Source organism: Coturnix japonica, chromosome Z (assembly GCF_001577835.2).
Source record: "Coturnix japonica isolate 7356 chromosome Z, Coturnix japonica 2.1, whole genome shotgun sequence".
NCBI lineage: Eukaryota > Metazoa > Chordata > Aves > Galliformes > Phasianidae > Coturnix > Coturnix japonica.
This window is the reverse complement of record NC_029547.1, coordinates 463,957-479,255: the sequence shown is the minus strand read 5'-3', so window position 1 is coordinate 479,255 and position 15,299 is coordinate 463,957. Positions and strand designations below refer to the sequence as shown.

The 15,299-nt window shown below is 39.9% G+C and overlaps 1 protein-coding gene across 3 annotated transcripts in view; it reads left to right on the top strand.

Moving 5' to 3' along the window:
- Positions 1–15,299, top strand: part of WDR7 (WD repeat domain 7) — a 106,863-nt gene that overhangs the window by 45,597 nt on the left and 45,967 nt on the right. For all 3 annotated transcript variants that reach the window (XM_015887228.2, XM_015887227.2, XM_032441438.1), the window contains one exon: positions 12,558–12,779. In XM_015887228.2, coding sequence (XP_015742714.1) covers positions 12,558–12,779 — 222 coding nt within the window. The remainder of the gene's footprint in view (positions 1–12,557; positions 12,780–15,299) is intronic.

Here is a 15,299-nt window from a genome sequence, read left to right as displayed (position 1 = left end):
GCTTAATCTTTTGAATTACTTCCTGTAATATTATAAAGCTTGTTTTCTTGCGTATTGAGTAGTATTTTTTGGGCAATTATTACTCATTAAGTGGTGAAATCAGAAACAAGAAGTATTGTTAGTTTATCTCATATTCTCAAACTAAGTATGACTTTGCAGTCACCAGCAGAATTTGTCTGTGCTATCTTGAAGATTCAGCAATTGGCAGTCATTGTTTTTGTGTTATATATTAGCATGACATTTGCAGAAATGTTGAGTTTCCAGTATTTTCCCATATTTTGAATGATAAATATTTTACCTCCAATGTCTAGATGTTAGTCTAGATGTTGTGCTGTTGGCACGATCAAACTACTTTAAGTAGTTTTAATTTAGTTCCTAGTTGATATATTATTTTTTGCTGTTAAACTTTTTAGCTCAAAGGCTTCCATTCTAACAGAAGAAAAATATTTCAGTTGCTTACTGGAAGTTGAGTGCGGTTATTTAATAAGCCATATGCTGTGCTTTTCTTTGGCTTCTTTGCTTCCTTCTTACTCTTGCTAATGTATTGAGTCTCTGGACTGCTCCGGTGATTTCTGTACATTCTCTTGTGCTGTTGGAGCCAGACTTGAAGCAGAAGCGACAGGTGTCGTTTCCCAGTGCTGCCCTCCCCTCCTCGGGCAGCATTCCTGGTAAGGTTTGCTGTGAGGTGGAGGTGCACAACAAATGACACCATCTGCCATCCCCAGCAGCCAAGCCAGCGGCCCACTGTTCAGCACAATGTGGGCGCCAAAAGAGTCAGTCTCTGGACAAAATTCCTGCTGGGTTTCTTTCAGGCAGCACAGACCAAACTAGAGCACCTTCACCATGCCACATGCATTGGTGGATCTCTAAAGCCCGCCATAGAGAGATCAAAGAAGCACTGCATTTGTATTTAGTAACCCATTAGAAAACCAACTACCGTATCTTGCCCTGACTATTATGTAAAACACCAGAAAAAATGAGGTTTTGTCATCTAAAGCAAACTTCATTCCTTTCAGATGCTAGCGGTGAAAGTGAAAATGCACACCTCTCTTGCTTTGTCTTTTCTGTTACAATAAAAATGGAATGTGGATGCCACAAACACCACTTATTTGACATGCAGATGTTAATTTTTAATGGAGCATTCTGTCTACTAATGGTAATTTTGAAGCATCTTGAGAGATCTGTCTAATTGGATACATACATACAGAATTATACAAAATAAACACAGGGTATAATTTCTTGCAGTTTGTCTTTGGTTGTCTACAAGAAAGCATGAAGTCGTAGGTGAAATACTTTAAAGAAAAGGAAAGAAAAAAAGCTTTTGTTAATCTTCAATAAATGTAAGGAACTGTAGTTGATGTAGAACAATGATTTTTACAACAAAGCTGTGTGCAGTTGAAGGGATGTGGGCTTCTGCCTTTCAAGCAGATGTCACCCAGTAAGCACCATTAAGAAATCTGTTCTCTGTGAGAGGGTGATGGGCTGGACATCTGTCTGAATGGCGTCTGTCAGTGCTGGGCAGTGCTGTATGCCTTCATTAAGGAAGTGCTGCAGAGAACTGATCTGTTTGAGGTGTCAGACACGCTTCTAATTAATAGCAGAAGCACACAGCAGAGCAGTTAGAGTTCTGCCAGGCTCAAGCAGTGGCTGTGATGCACACCAGCCTGTCACTTTGTGTTTAGTTCTGTGGGTGTAGAAATAACTGATGTTTCTAAAATGACAGTTAATATAAAATCTACAGCCTTGGCAAAAAGCTAACAAACTGGAATAAAAATTTTTGAAGGCGTTAAGTTGATGAAGGGCTGTATGTACTTTGATTGCAGTGCTGTGAAGTATCTTTGTCCTCTGTGGTAAGCAGCATCCATTTCAATTCATCTTATGAGCTATGGATATGCAAAAAAAGAAACTCCAGGCATTTGGGGATGCATAGCAGCCTTGTTTTGCTCAACAGCTGTTTGCTCAGCAGCTGGAATGTGTTGTTTTAGTAAGCTGGTTCTGAATGTCCAGGCATAATCTTACTGTGTTTCATGCTTCGTGCAGTGTGACTCACTGTGTCAGTCACAGTGGCTAAATGGTTCATTTTCTTAAATATTCCTTGTGCTGAGCAGATGGGATTAAAAATACCGGAAATCTTTGCTCTGTTCTTTTTGCCCCTTAAATTTTAAATGTCTCATGATAACTTGGAGCCTGATCCTATCATATATTGCCCGAACGCTTCCTGTAACCCCAGCAACACGCGTCTTGCTGTTCGTGGGGTAGTCCTTTCAGAAGCCCCCACTTCATCAATTTAAAACACACTTTCTCTACGTGCTGCTGTTGTGACTTTCATGCTGTATCACCACCTCTGACATTTTTCCCTCCTCAAAAATAACAGGTTTTGTCCCAGACATAGCTCTTATGCTCGACTTCAAAACAAAAGGGAAAAAAAAAATTATGTTGAAATAACAGAAGTAGCTACTGCAAGAACCTGTAACCATAAACATGGTAATGGTTGGACTAGATGATCTTCTAGGTCTTTTCCAACCTTGATAATTCTGTGATTCTGTGATGCAGTGTTGAAGCCCCCTGTCCTTTGCCTTCCCCAAGGCAAGCCTCATCTGGTCATCTGGATGTAGTGAGTGGTTGCATGTCACAACATCTTCTGGTCATATCCCAGAAGAAGCACCCGACGCAGAACAGCTTTGGCCAGCTGATGTGTTGCTTTCCTGCGACTACTCTGGTCTTTCCGTTGCTACAGAGGAAATATAATGGTGCTACATCATGGCTGTGATATGAGAACTGTGATCTTAATCATGTCATTTCTGTGCCTGAGGTCTCTTCCAGTAATGGTTTTGGATGTTTTTTTCCATCATTGGTGGATCTTTTTCTCCACTTCTCACAAATGTTTTTGAAAACCTTTTTAAGTTATGCATAGCCCTTCCGTTTTGATGTGTAACCCACCCCTCTCCATGTGTTTTTGCAGGATCTGATGATAAGAAAAACGTAAAACATGGAGAGTTTTGGCTGAGGTCAATATCTAGTGGAAAAGAGTAAGCTTAATCACAGTTTCACACTGTGTCTTGCCAGGGGATGTTAAGAGCAGTGAGAAACAAAAGCTCCAAGAGGTACCAGGCTGACGATTGGTACAGCCAGCCATGGGTACCAGTGTGCACATTCAGGATGCTGACTTTGGTGTGCTGGAGTTTCCTTCCCTGCCTCTTTCCATTAATGCTAGGAAGTTTGTCTTGAGTCTCTCCCTGGGTGCCTCTATGTAGCATTCCCCAGGCTGCCTTGTGCTGTGTGTAGGTTTGGAAAGGAAGGGAAGTCTTGCATCATTTAATATGGTGAAAATAGAAGCTGGTTGGCCCATTCTTGTTTGAAAATATTTTGTAGTTTATTTTAAAAAAAAAAAAGAAAAAAAAAATGTCCACATGTTTAATAATTCTAGGCTTTATTGCTTGATACATAAATATGCATTATGTTAAGAATTATGTTTGACCTCATTCTGCTTTAAACTGTTTTCCATGAAGACAGATCTGAGATGTGTGGAAGGTTTTTCATGCAGCATTTCAATAGCAGCTGGTTTTATACACTCGTGCGGCCTTTTTCTATACCTTGTTCTGCACAGATAATTTTTCAGATTAGTAATTTGAAACAATATTTGTCTGTCTAGCATATGGAAAAATATGCTGGAAGATTTATCAAGGTTGGAAAAGACCTAGAAGATCATCTAGTCCAAAAATTTAAAATGCATAAATAAAATCCAAATAGCCATTACTTCTTATATTGGAAATTACTTGTTTTCACATTTCAGCTGCAGTTCAGGCAGTGGTAATTATTCAGAAATAAAATACAACGTAACCCATACTGAACTTTGTTAGAAAAATTATTATTTCAGTAGTAGATTTTGTATGCAAAGACTTTAATTTTATCAACTTAAGCAAGAGGGAAAGAAAGTGAAGTTTGTACGTTGCATTCTTTTACCAGTCTCTGCACTTTGATAAATAAATAGATCATCTAAGATTCAATAGGCCAATTGCAGCATATAATAGCTATTCAGGGGCAATTAAACTGCCTTTTTTCATGCCGGCATGTGAGAGTGCCCTTTCACAACCTTCAACTTGATTTGTGGTGATTCAAAATTAACTTAAAAGTCTTGTTTGCTGACAGCTTAAAGCTTAATTGACTGAAAGCCAAATAGAGTGTGTTCTGCATTCAGCACCAGAGCTGCTGCTGGAGCCGCACAGCAGCGCCGGGTCCCTCTGCTCTGTGGGCCTGGTGCTGCCTCGCAGTGAGGTTGGAATTGCCTGGGAGCATCAGTGCTGGTGTTCAGGGGGTTTATGTGGCAGTCCTAAACGCTGCTGAAAAGCACATCATTGCTAGCCTGTGTGTTATGTTGCTTGCAAAATGCACTGTAGAACATAACCCTGATCTCATTCTAAACCCTTTTTTTCTTACGCTGCTGGAAGCTTTCAATTTCCCTGAATTTTTTCATAGAGGGAATAAAAAAAAAGAAAAAAGAAAAAGAAGTGTTTTGTTTTGAGGCTGCAGTTCTTAGCTTGGTGCTGCTCATCAGCCACAGCTTCCTATGTGCATATCTCCCGCCCCTCCCGGTAGGGGCTGATGCAGAGCACCCAGCAGGGGCCTGCCAGAGACAAACGGGGAGGTGGGCTTTGTGTGTTACAGGATGGTCAGTCAGGGTGTGTGTAATACATCTAGAGGATGTATTAAATCACTGCAAAATAAATAATAGCTCTAAGCGGTGGGAATTTAGATCAGTCAAAATCAGGATGGTGTTAAAAGCAAGGCAGCTATAATTGCAGGCACGGGGTATAATAGGTGCATCAGAAGCACGTAACAGCAGCTTATGTGTTTTCTCCTGTAAATTCTTACAGATCTGTTTGTGTTGAAGTCAGATTTTAGTGTGTAAAAGATTAAGAACGTGGATTTTGATATTGCTCTATTTCTTATTGATTTCTTGGCAAATTGTAGCTATCTAATTTCTTCTGCCTCCCTATTGATTTCCAATAGGAGCAACATCTTTTTATAAAGCATCAGAAAAAGTTGCCGTTCAGTTTCAAAATGATTATAATGTAAAATAGTTTTATGTTCCTTTCAATAAAATTGTAATCATGCTTCAGAATGTAAAGTTCAGATTTGTACTGGTTTTATTGAAGTTCTACCTACGTCCAGAGTGATCTGAAACTCGAGAATAAATTTCTTTAATTGACTCTTGATCAAAAACTTATTGAAATCTTCTTTGGGGATAAAAAAAGAAGACATTCTTCTGTTTACATCTATCTCGCTTTATTTATATACAAGGTGGTTACTTCTAATGCGAACATTACTAATACAATCTTTATCTGTTTTGCAATATTTGGTTTGCCTGATGGAATTATGATCTGTTTATAATCTAGTGCAGAGTTATGGGGATGCCCAGAGTTGTCGCACGTTTATAAGGCTGGAAGATAAATGTCACTGTAATTTTCCTAAGGCTGACAGGCACATTCAGGAGATGCGCTTTTCTGCATACAGCACACACTTTTTGTTGCCGTCGTTCTAATCTGTTGCAGTGTCTTATCTCATTCCTTTTATTACTGGATACTTCCCTGTATTCTGCAGCTCTAGGAACACAAAATGGGTGAGGAGCTTCTCCTCACGCTGCGAAGAGCAGTGGAAAATAAAGACAAAATGGATCCTCTGCCGTTCAGATGGGGGAGTATAGAAATACCTCTTATTCACTGCGATTTGTTTTTGTTAAAAGCACAGCATTTATGCATCAAAACTTTCCTTGCTACTGCTTACAGTGATCATAATCAGAATTCTGGAAAGGTACCGTGAGCATTTGAAGTGTTTTTGTTTATGACTCATTTATGTAGGTAGTAGTGCAGAGGGATATGGATTTCTGGAAATTGCGGCACAGAGCTGCATTTAAAAATTAAAGCGACGAGGTTAGGGGACAATTAATACTTCATAAACGTGTGTTTGTGGTTTTCAAATGTGCTGTGAAACAACCAAATGTTGCTATGGTAAAATTTATTCCCAGGTTATTAAAACTTTGGGCTGTGTGGCTTTCAGTGGAATTAAATTAGTGTGAGATGTTGATTGCTTAGTTGAGCTTGTTGGTGAAAATGTGTGCTTAAGAGTGAAGCTAATTGGTTTCTGTGCTGTCTGGAAGGAAATGGGACATTTCAGCACACAGCTCACAGAGCAATGGTGAGAAAGGATAGGGTTAATGCAGAGAGATAATAGGTTAACCCTATGTTCCAAGAAGGAAATTTACTGCTGCTTTATGTGCTGCCAGATATTTAATTAGTTTTTTAAAATATTTTTTGATTTTTTGTTGGTGTGTCACAGATAGAAAATGACTGACAACAGCAATTTCAGTATTTGCAGGTAGATGGAATCCATTTGTTTACGAGTTTCACATGGCCTCATTATAAAGTAATAATTGACACACAAGTCAGTGTTTCCTGGAGCAAAAGAGTTGCAGTAATACCAAATAGAAATCTGTAATGTATGGAAGTAATGAATAAATATCATCTATTGCTAGCTTTAATCTGAAGTAGGATGTGATTTAGGCAACGCTGCACAGCTTATTCCAAGATGCAGAACATTTTTGGTAAATCCCAAAATAACCATACTTGTGCTTCACTTTCCTTTTGGTGCAAAATAAATACATTAAAGGCTCGCTTGAGCAATTTGTAAGGCATGTCTTGGGCATGGAGCGGGCTGAAGGTGGGTAGGGCTGGGGCTGCAATGAGGCTGCTGCTCCAGGTGCGAGGGTGCAAGGAAGAGTGTTGCATGGTGTGGTGTGCACGTCCCCAAGTGCTAATAAGCATGGCACGCCGCATGGATGCTGCGTGGATACTGAGCAGGTTCAGGCATTGAGCTTTTTAGGAAGAATGAGTGATGGCTAATGATTATTTAATGACAGATCTCTGGGCTGAAAGGCACTTAGCACTCAAAGAGTACTGCAAAGCCTATTTCTCAAAGCTTCCGACAGGTTTATTTGGTCTCACCTTGAGTAGAGCAGTGCTGTATTGATTTCATTGGTGTGGATTTAAACACACTATTGGCTTAAAATAGCACCACCTATGCAGAAGAAAATCAGGGCCTTAACCCTTCGGGTTGCCAGTAGCCGTTTTGTAATGTTTGGCTATAGGCTAACGGATTACTGACAGCCTTTTGTACCCTGAATGCTATCATTTTTAATTATGCACTGCAGTTTTTCGATAGCGTCTGTTTTGTAACATTCAGTGTGGATGAGGCACAGGGATTTGTTGTGCGGGTTCTGACCTCCATGTTCCTGCCCAGAGCTGGGCGGTGGAGTCAGAGCCCTTGGATCTGACATTGGGTCTTAGCTGGAAAATTGAACAACGTGGATTTTTTGTTGTTGTTGTTGTTTCAAAATTTGAAAATCTTGGTGTTGGCAACAGTCTTTTCTAAATAATAATAATAATAATAATAACCATCATCGTCATCTGTGCTCATCTAATAAATGTTATTATTCCCCATGAGAGGTTTTATAATTCTCTTTCTAAAGTGCTGCAGCTGGCTGGCTGCATAAAATCAGGTTACTGGCACCACAAAGGGAATACGTTATCAAAAAGCAAACCAGAAAAATGCCCCGGCTTTAATAATACAAAGCTATGTGACTTATTGATATTTAATTATTTAACTTCTCTGTTGTAAGATGCTGTATGAAATATTAGGAAAATGAAGGTTAAACACTTCCAGTTTCTGCAGTGGTGACAATGTTCTGTTATTTCGCATGCTTTACTGCAGATATGGAAAGAAAACGACCGGACAGGCATTATCAAGTAAATGATACAGACAGCCAATAGGAAGGAGACCTTTTGGGGAGGGAAATTAAAAATGAACAAAAACAAACAAAAAACAGCAATTATTAAAAACAACAACAACAACAAAAAAACGACAAAAACAACCTCTTGTGTTTAGAATTCTTTAACAAATTCTTATCTAATTATTTTCATTTGATGTTGTCAAGTGTTTGTTTGTTATTTAAGCCTGTGTAACTCCTTAATAGTTGTGAGAAATATTGAAAAGGTGCAGGAATTTTTTTAAAGATGTATTGCTTTCTTCTTATGTGGCTTCCTTCCCTGTCTAATAGTTTGGTGGCAGTTATCTAGTAAAACACAGCAAATGATTCATTTAAAAGAAAATACCAGTTGGTATGGCACTAAAATGCCTCTACTTTTGTTCTTGGGGGAATTTCATTCAAACTGTGCATTTCATCTGTGAAAAGGTAATGCTGTTATGTGTAAAGTGTAAAGCTGCATTCTGTTACTAATCTTTTATATTCTGTTTAATATATTCTGTTCTAAGTGATAGGAATGGTTATAAAGGAATTGCAGAATACATTATGTCTTAATGAATGAGCTGCTGTTGGAGTCTGCTTGATTCTCCATCTTATATGTACTTCCTGAAACAGCTCTGTGTTTCACGTACTGAGAAGGCAGCAAAATGAGAACTGTAAACATGCTTGAGATAACCATAAAACCCGGGTTCCAGAGTTAGCAATCCCAGTCAGCCTCTTTAACTTGCCACGTACTGCCAGATTTCCGCACTGTGCTTTATTGACTTCCATGCTGTCAGCTAAATTAAAAAACAGATTCACAAAATGAGTTTTCTGTCTGCAAGTATGTACATTTTATAAATATTTGGAGGATTATGAAATTGCTGCAGGTAAAAAGAGCTAAGGCTCACAACTTAAAGAATTTGGGAATTTTCTATATTTACGGATATTTTTTTCACCATTTATGACCATAGAGCTAAAAAAAGAAATAAATGACTCCAGAGAGCAAAATATACCTTGTCGGTGGTGGTGGGGGGTGCATACCCTGCGCCCAGCACCCTGCACCCAGTGCTCTGTTCTGCTGGCCAGAGGGGGGAGCCATGTGTGTAGGAATAATGGAAGTGGCAGCAAGCACCCTTCTTAAATCCTGTCAGGTTAGCAAGGAGACGCAGTGGCTTTTGTGAGCTTAAATGAAATAGATTCTTTTATGCTTTTTCCTCCTGGTCATTTCCTGTTACCAGTATTTCTGTATATTTTTCAGTTCTGGATTATTTTGAACACTGAAGCTTTGGAATCTTCCAGAGGTGCTGAAAATACTGTAATTATTCTTCAGTGTATTATTAAAAATTGAAAATTTGTATTAAAATTGAAAATGAGGGCAGACCCTCACTGTGGATTGTCTGGTTAAGAATCCTGAACAACTGAACTGTAAAGTGCCTTTCACTGGCGCATTTAATACACAGGGTTGTTTGTTTTTTGGGTTGGCTCCCCTTTTCTTCATCTTCCTCTTCCTCTTCTCTTTTTGTTTGCTTTGTTTTGTTTTTGTAGTTTGAAATCAGTTGTTTTTGGTTTTTTTTTGTTGGTTCCTCCTCCCTCCCCCCTCTACATTGTAGGGTAACATGTAAATTTATTTACATTTATTTACTGCAAGGGAATAGTGCACCTGATGTGAGAAATTATTCAAAACCACTGATACAGAAATACCAGGCAGCTGCATGGATTACTCTGAGCCAAGATGAATGTAAGCAAAACTGCCTTTCCCCAGCATAGCTCTTCAGTGTTCTCCTATAATATTCTCCATAATGCAGAGAAACCGTTACAGTTTTGAATGTAAGCAGTTTCAGTGCTGGCTTGCCTGGAAGTTTTGTCATTTGTCATTTTGCAAGGTTTCATCTATAGACAGTGACTGCTGACGATGTTCACTTTGTGCTGTGAAATATAGACTGTGACAAAATTGTGAGGGCTTTAGTTGTTGGTTTTCTTTGCACCCTTAGCACACCAGGATGGCATCAGAATTCCCAGCCAAACTGATGCAAGCTGTGTTGTGGTCTTGAGTAAATTACGTTATTCACATAGGTGAAAGCTGTGGGTTTTTTCAGTCCACTTCTTTTGTGTGCATGTGTGCATGTATATATACACACACATATATATACTTCTTCACAGAAGCAGATACAAGGTACCTGGTAGCAGTCCGTCCCTTATAAAACCTCCTTCAGCCCTAATTCAGATCCATTGATTTCTATTCCAGTTAAACCCGAAGAACTTAATTTGTCTTTTAATCCTTTTATTGTAAGCCAGGATAAAATTAATTTTACCCAAGAACTGTGCAAAGCCAATTAACATGATCTTTAGAGTTATTTAGTAAAGTGCTCCAAACTGTTAAATTCACCCTGACCTCGTGGCTGCACTCTCTGACTGCTTTTTAAATGAAGCAATCAATAACCTGCAGCCTTTTAAACAATTTAAACTTCTGAAATGCTCTACCTGTATTTTGAATGCTTTGTAAATACCCCCTTTGCTTTGTGTTTTCCATACAGCTGCGTCCTCCAGACATTGTTTAGGTTTAGTTTTTGGGAGGTGATGAGCTTTGGAATATTCAACACAGTCATTTGGTCTGAAGTAAACCCGGGTACAAAGAAATACTTGGATGCATTATGTCCCTCCAATGCTGTGCAATGCTGGAGGCATACTGTTTTCCAGGGTACACGTGCTCTGTTTTCCAGAGCACATGTGCACTGTTTTCCAAGGCACATGTGCACTATTTTCTGAGGAAAACGTGCAACATTAGTGTCCTTCCTCCAGCAGGGCTCCTGCTTCCACGCAGAGCTCTCTGGGGTTATTAATTTCCCCTCCGTGATAGGGTGATCAACTGTCCTGTCAGGAAAATGGATCTCCGTGTCACCCGTCGCATGATTAAATGGAGCCATGGCGCGGTGAGAAAATACCAGATTTTCTAGAGACAAATGGAAGTGGAGGAAGGTCTACTTCCAGAGACATTATTTCATTGTAGATTCTCCCAACAGCTGTCAGTTTATTTGTAGGAAATCATTGCAATTCTTTTTATGCTTTTGTGGGTAATTAAAAATAATAATAACAACAATAAAAAAAATAAAAAAAAGAGGTGAAGGCAAAAATCCTTCAAGTGTTTTTTAAAGTGTCACTTGTAAGGTTTAGGAATGGAACATTATGGGTGTTGGGTCATCTGATGAAGAGCCCTCGCGGGCAGCTGGGTGCTGCTGTCCAGGGTGCTGCTTGGGGCACGGCCTGGCGCTCAGCTCTGGGTGCCGGCGGCTTTGTTATCTGCTGCCTGATGAGAACTGAGAGACCTGAGGAATCAGGAACAGGATTTCGGGATGCTCCGACGTCTGCCCTTCAGGGTCCCCGAGCCAGGCCAGCAGCGTGGTCATGTAAGAGCAGGACACAGGGCGGTAGGAGCTGCTGTACTCCTTGCTTTGTCTGTGCAGCCCCTTTCCAGCCTTATCCCTCTCCAGGCAGCCCCTATTGATTTTTTCCCCCCTCTCTCCTACCATTGTTCAGCTTTCCATTGGATTTTTCCTCCCTTTCAGCTGGCATGTTTCTGTTGCAACCGCAGTGCTGTCTCTGAACCAGGATGTCTGCATTTGTTTAAATGTAGTCAGCTTTCCTGGAGGTAGCATCTCATTTCCTATGGAGTGCAGGTAGTCCTGCATTCGGCATGCAAATTAGCCCCTTTTTAACCTATGCCTTGATGATTCTCATTTAGTGCTTTCTGGCTTCTCAGAAAAGGTGTGGTAGAGAAACCTAACAGGGGTGCTAAGGCTTTGTTTGTTGTTATAAATCAGATTTGTAGGTCATTTTGGTTTTGTTTTTTTCCATTGCACTGAGAATTAGCTGAGTGTGAGCTGTACTTGTGTAGCTACATGAATACTGTATTTCAGTCTCATAAACTTGTAAGATTTGTCTTCTTTACTACTAGAAAACAAAACAAAAAAAAAAAAAAAAAAAAACCACCCCAAAAACCCAAAAATGATCCACCCTTCATCAAACAGTTTTAATATAGCTCAAGAGGTTTTCAGTTTTACCAACAATGTAAAACTTAGAGTTTTATTTAAACTTCACACTACAGTGAAATTTTTCCATGATTTTGGAGGATGTTCTTTAAAGAAACATTTGGTAAACCAAAATGCTAGCTCGGTGTAATAGCATGTATCCTTATGCTAAAATTTAGTAAGAACTGGAGTATTATGAAGGGCCATAACACAGAAGGCTTTGGGTTTTTTTTTTTTTTGTTTTGTTTTGTGTTTTTTTGTTTGTTTTTTTTTTTGTAACAGAAATCCAGTATTCAAAAATACATTTTGTAAGGTAAGGAAATCACAAAGGTTTTCTATTTGTTGCAGAAATCTAAAGTGAACAAAAATCAGGCCAAAGGTCACCTTTCACAAGAGCAGATAAACACAGTTCTGTTGGTTAGGGCTTTTTCCTCCTCAAAAGAATAAAGATCTCTAAAATTTGATGGTTTTCTGCCTCCCCCCTCCTTTTTTTTTTCTTCTTTCTTCAGCAAGGTCTTGACAGTTCTTGAAGGATGGGTGACACAGGAGTTGCAAAAGTGGCTACTTAGACTTCTATTGTGCATTGAAATTCTGCTAAGGGAAGTAACTGTGCTGAAGAAATGCTCTAAGTTAAATGGAATCTCTTTTATTTTTGCAGGAAAACAGAATGTTTGAAGTGTTAAGAGCAGTCCTGCTTTTGTTTTCCTTATAGCTCTTCCTTCTTGTTGCAGGCTGCCTCTCTGGTCTGCCGCAGCTGAAGAAGATCTCCACGTCCTATGAGGAGCGCAGGAAACAGGCTACAGCCATTGTTCTGCTGGGTGTGATTGGGGCAGAATTTGGGGCTGAGATTGAGCCCCCTAAGCTGCTGACACGGCCACGGAGCTCCAGCCAGATCCCCGAGGGCTTTGGGCTGACGAGCGGTGGGTCCAATTATTCCCTGGCAAGGCATACCTGTGAGTATCCCTGTCCCTTGTTCTGGAATTTAGGGTAGGGTGGGATTTTACAATATCATCATGTACATACATTTCAGTACGCACTGAGTCATTACAAATTTCCTTTCAGAGGATGAAATAATGTTGAAATGTGGAATGTGCAAATAAGCAATATCACAATAAGAGGTGGGTATCAAATTGGTGCTCATACAGAGAGCAGAGAAGTGTCCAGGGGGCAGCACAGCTGTGGGCAGGGGTGTACCAATAGGCAGCAGCAGCCCAGCTTTCACTGGTGCCATCCAGCACTGCTGTTGGCACTCCTTGTTCTCTTCATGCTTACACTAAACTCTAAGACTGCATTTATGTAACTCATACTTTTTTTCCCCTTGAAAATATTTCTTGGGCTAAAAAGAACATGAGGGAGAAGACAGTGAACACCCGTCCTGCCTCTCAGATGGTCAGATCATTGCAGCACTTGGTGGCTCTTACTCATAGTGGAGGAGTTCTGTCTCTACCTGAACACTGTCACAGCTTGCTTGCTTTACCACACATAATTCTGAGGAATAGACTGAATAGGATCAATAGCCTATAGGAAGACATACTTGGCAATGACTTAAAAGAAAAATGTGTCTAATGTAAAAAACCAGACACAGGTGACTTCAATGGAAGATGCTACATAAAGTGTTACACATTGCGCCCATATGAAATGTGGTCCTTTAGTGCTGCTGAAATTACCCTTCCTACAAACAGTGACAGTGATCTTGTATAAGATAGTAACATACCTGCGGGTTGTCAATTTGCTGTTAATATTGCAAAATTTAATGGAAGCAGATGCAGCTGTACTGCTGCATATTTTTAAATGAAATTTAAGGAAAAAAAATTACTTTTTTTACTTACTGAGTAGTACAATACCATAAACACCTGGGATTGCCCTGGCCCAAGTGCAACACCTTGCATTTGGCCTTGCTGAGCCTCATTAGGTTCGCATGGGCCTACTTCTCCAGCCTGTCTGGTCCCTCTGGATGGCATCCTTTCTTTCTGGTTCTTTGTATTCTCTTCCCCTTTTACAGTTTCTTGCTCATATAAGGAACTCCACTACTCCCAGCTGCTTCAGTCCCAGTGTTAGCTTCTTGTCAGCAGTGTCAGCTGGTCAGAAGCATAGCTGATGCCTGGACCATCTATGATTTTCACAGCCTCTCTCCTCACGTGTTTTTATTCAGCTGTCTGCTTGCTGATTTTGTTATATTAGGCTTAGCAGAGCTGTGAACTCCATCTCTGAACTCCTATTAATCATAATCTGAGGAACACCACACAGCTGTCGGGCTGACTGATAGGGTGAAATTCAGGCTTTAATGTAGATGAAACTTGATGCAGTAAAATACTGAAAATTTACATCTGGGCCATAAACTAAGTTATAAAGTGCTTAAAAACCAAAAGAAGATCAGCATGCTTTTGCCTGTAGTCGTTTGGATTGTGAAAGGCGAATGCCTTATCAGTTGTTAGTGAGATCACTATCCCATCCAAATCGGGTAATCTAAGCTGGAGCTGTTAGTGTCTTCTTATGAGAACTCTTCAGATGAGGGTATTGTTATGACTCTGAGGAAGTGAAGGGTAATAGGGGTTTAAAAAAAAAAAAAAAGGTGTTTGCATCTGATAGTAGTAGTAAACTTGAATCATCAGAATTTTATTAGGGTTGTAAAAAGCTTCTAAAATCCCTGAGCCCAGCCCAACCCACCTTTCCCACTGACCACATCCCTGTGTGCCACATCTCCTTGGTTCTTGAATACCTCCAGGAATGGAAACTCCACCACCTCCCTGGGCAGCTGTGCCACTGCAGCACCACTCTTTCAGAAATAAAAAAGTTCCAAATATCCGACCTGAACATCCCCTGGCACTTCTCGTTTCTCATCATATCTTACATAAAACCTGTGCTGTGCTACTTGCTCAAGCAGAGTAAGTTGAATTGGAAAACTTGATCAAAGCTGCAGTGTTCATTTCTTCAGATTTGTGTCTTTGTGTCTCTGAAGGATTTGGGGAAGCTGAGGTCATCAAAGTTATGAGAGAGATTGCATGTAGCCTAACACCATGGTGTTTTCTATTTAAAAACAAGTTATCCAAATGAATTAATTCTTCATTTGCACTGTTAACGTGTGCACATTTATCTAAGTTGTACACATTGTGACTTACTGTTCTTAAACAAAATAGCTGATAATGCCTTCTTAAGTGAATAGAATTCTCCTGAAATCCAGCCAGTGACCTTGCCTGCCGTCCTGCATTAATCTCTGTTGAATTTACAAATAGTTCATGAGATATTTAATTATGAAATGCCACCCCAAAAATTTCTCATTATAGATGCACCACATTACACTCAAACTGGAGCTGATGCTGTGTTTATAAAGAGAATGGACTGCTCAACCTGAGAGGCTGGTTCGTCCTGAAGATGAAAATGCGCAATTCCTCCTAACGAGGACTGCTTTTAGTGTAGGCCATTGTGCTGGCTATCCCTCTGTATCAGTCATGCAGGAAGATGCTGCCCTTTGC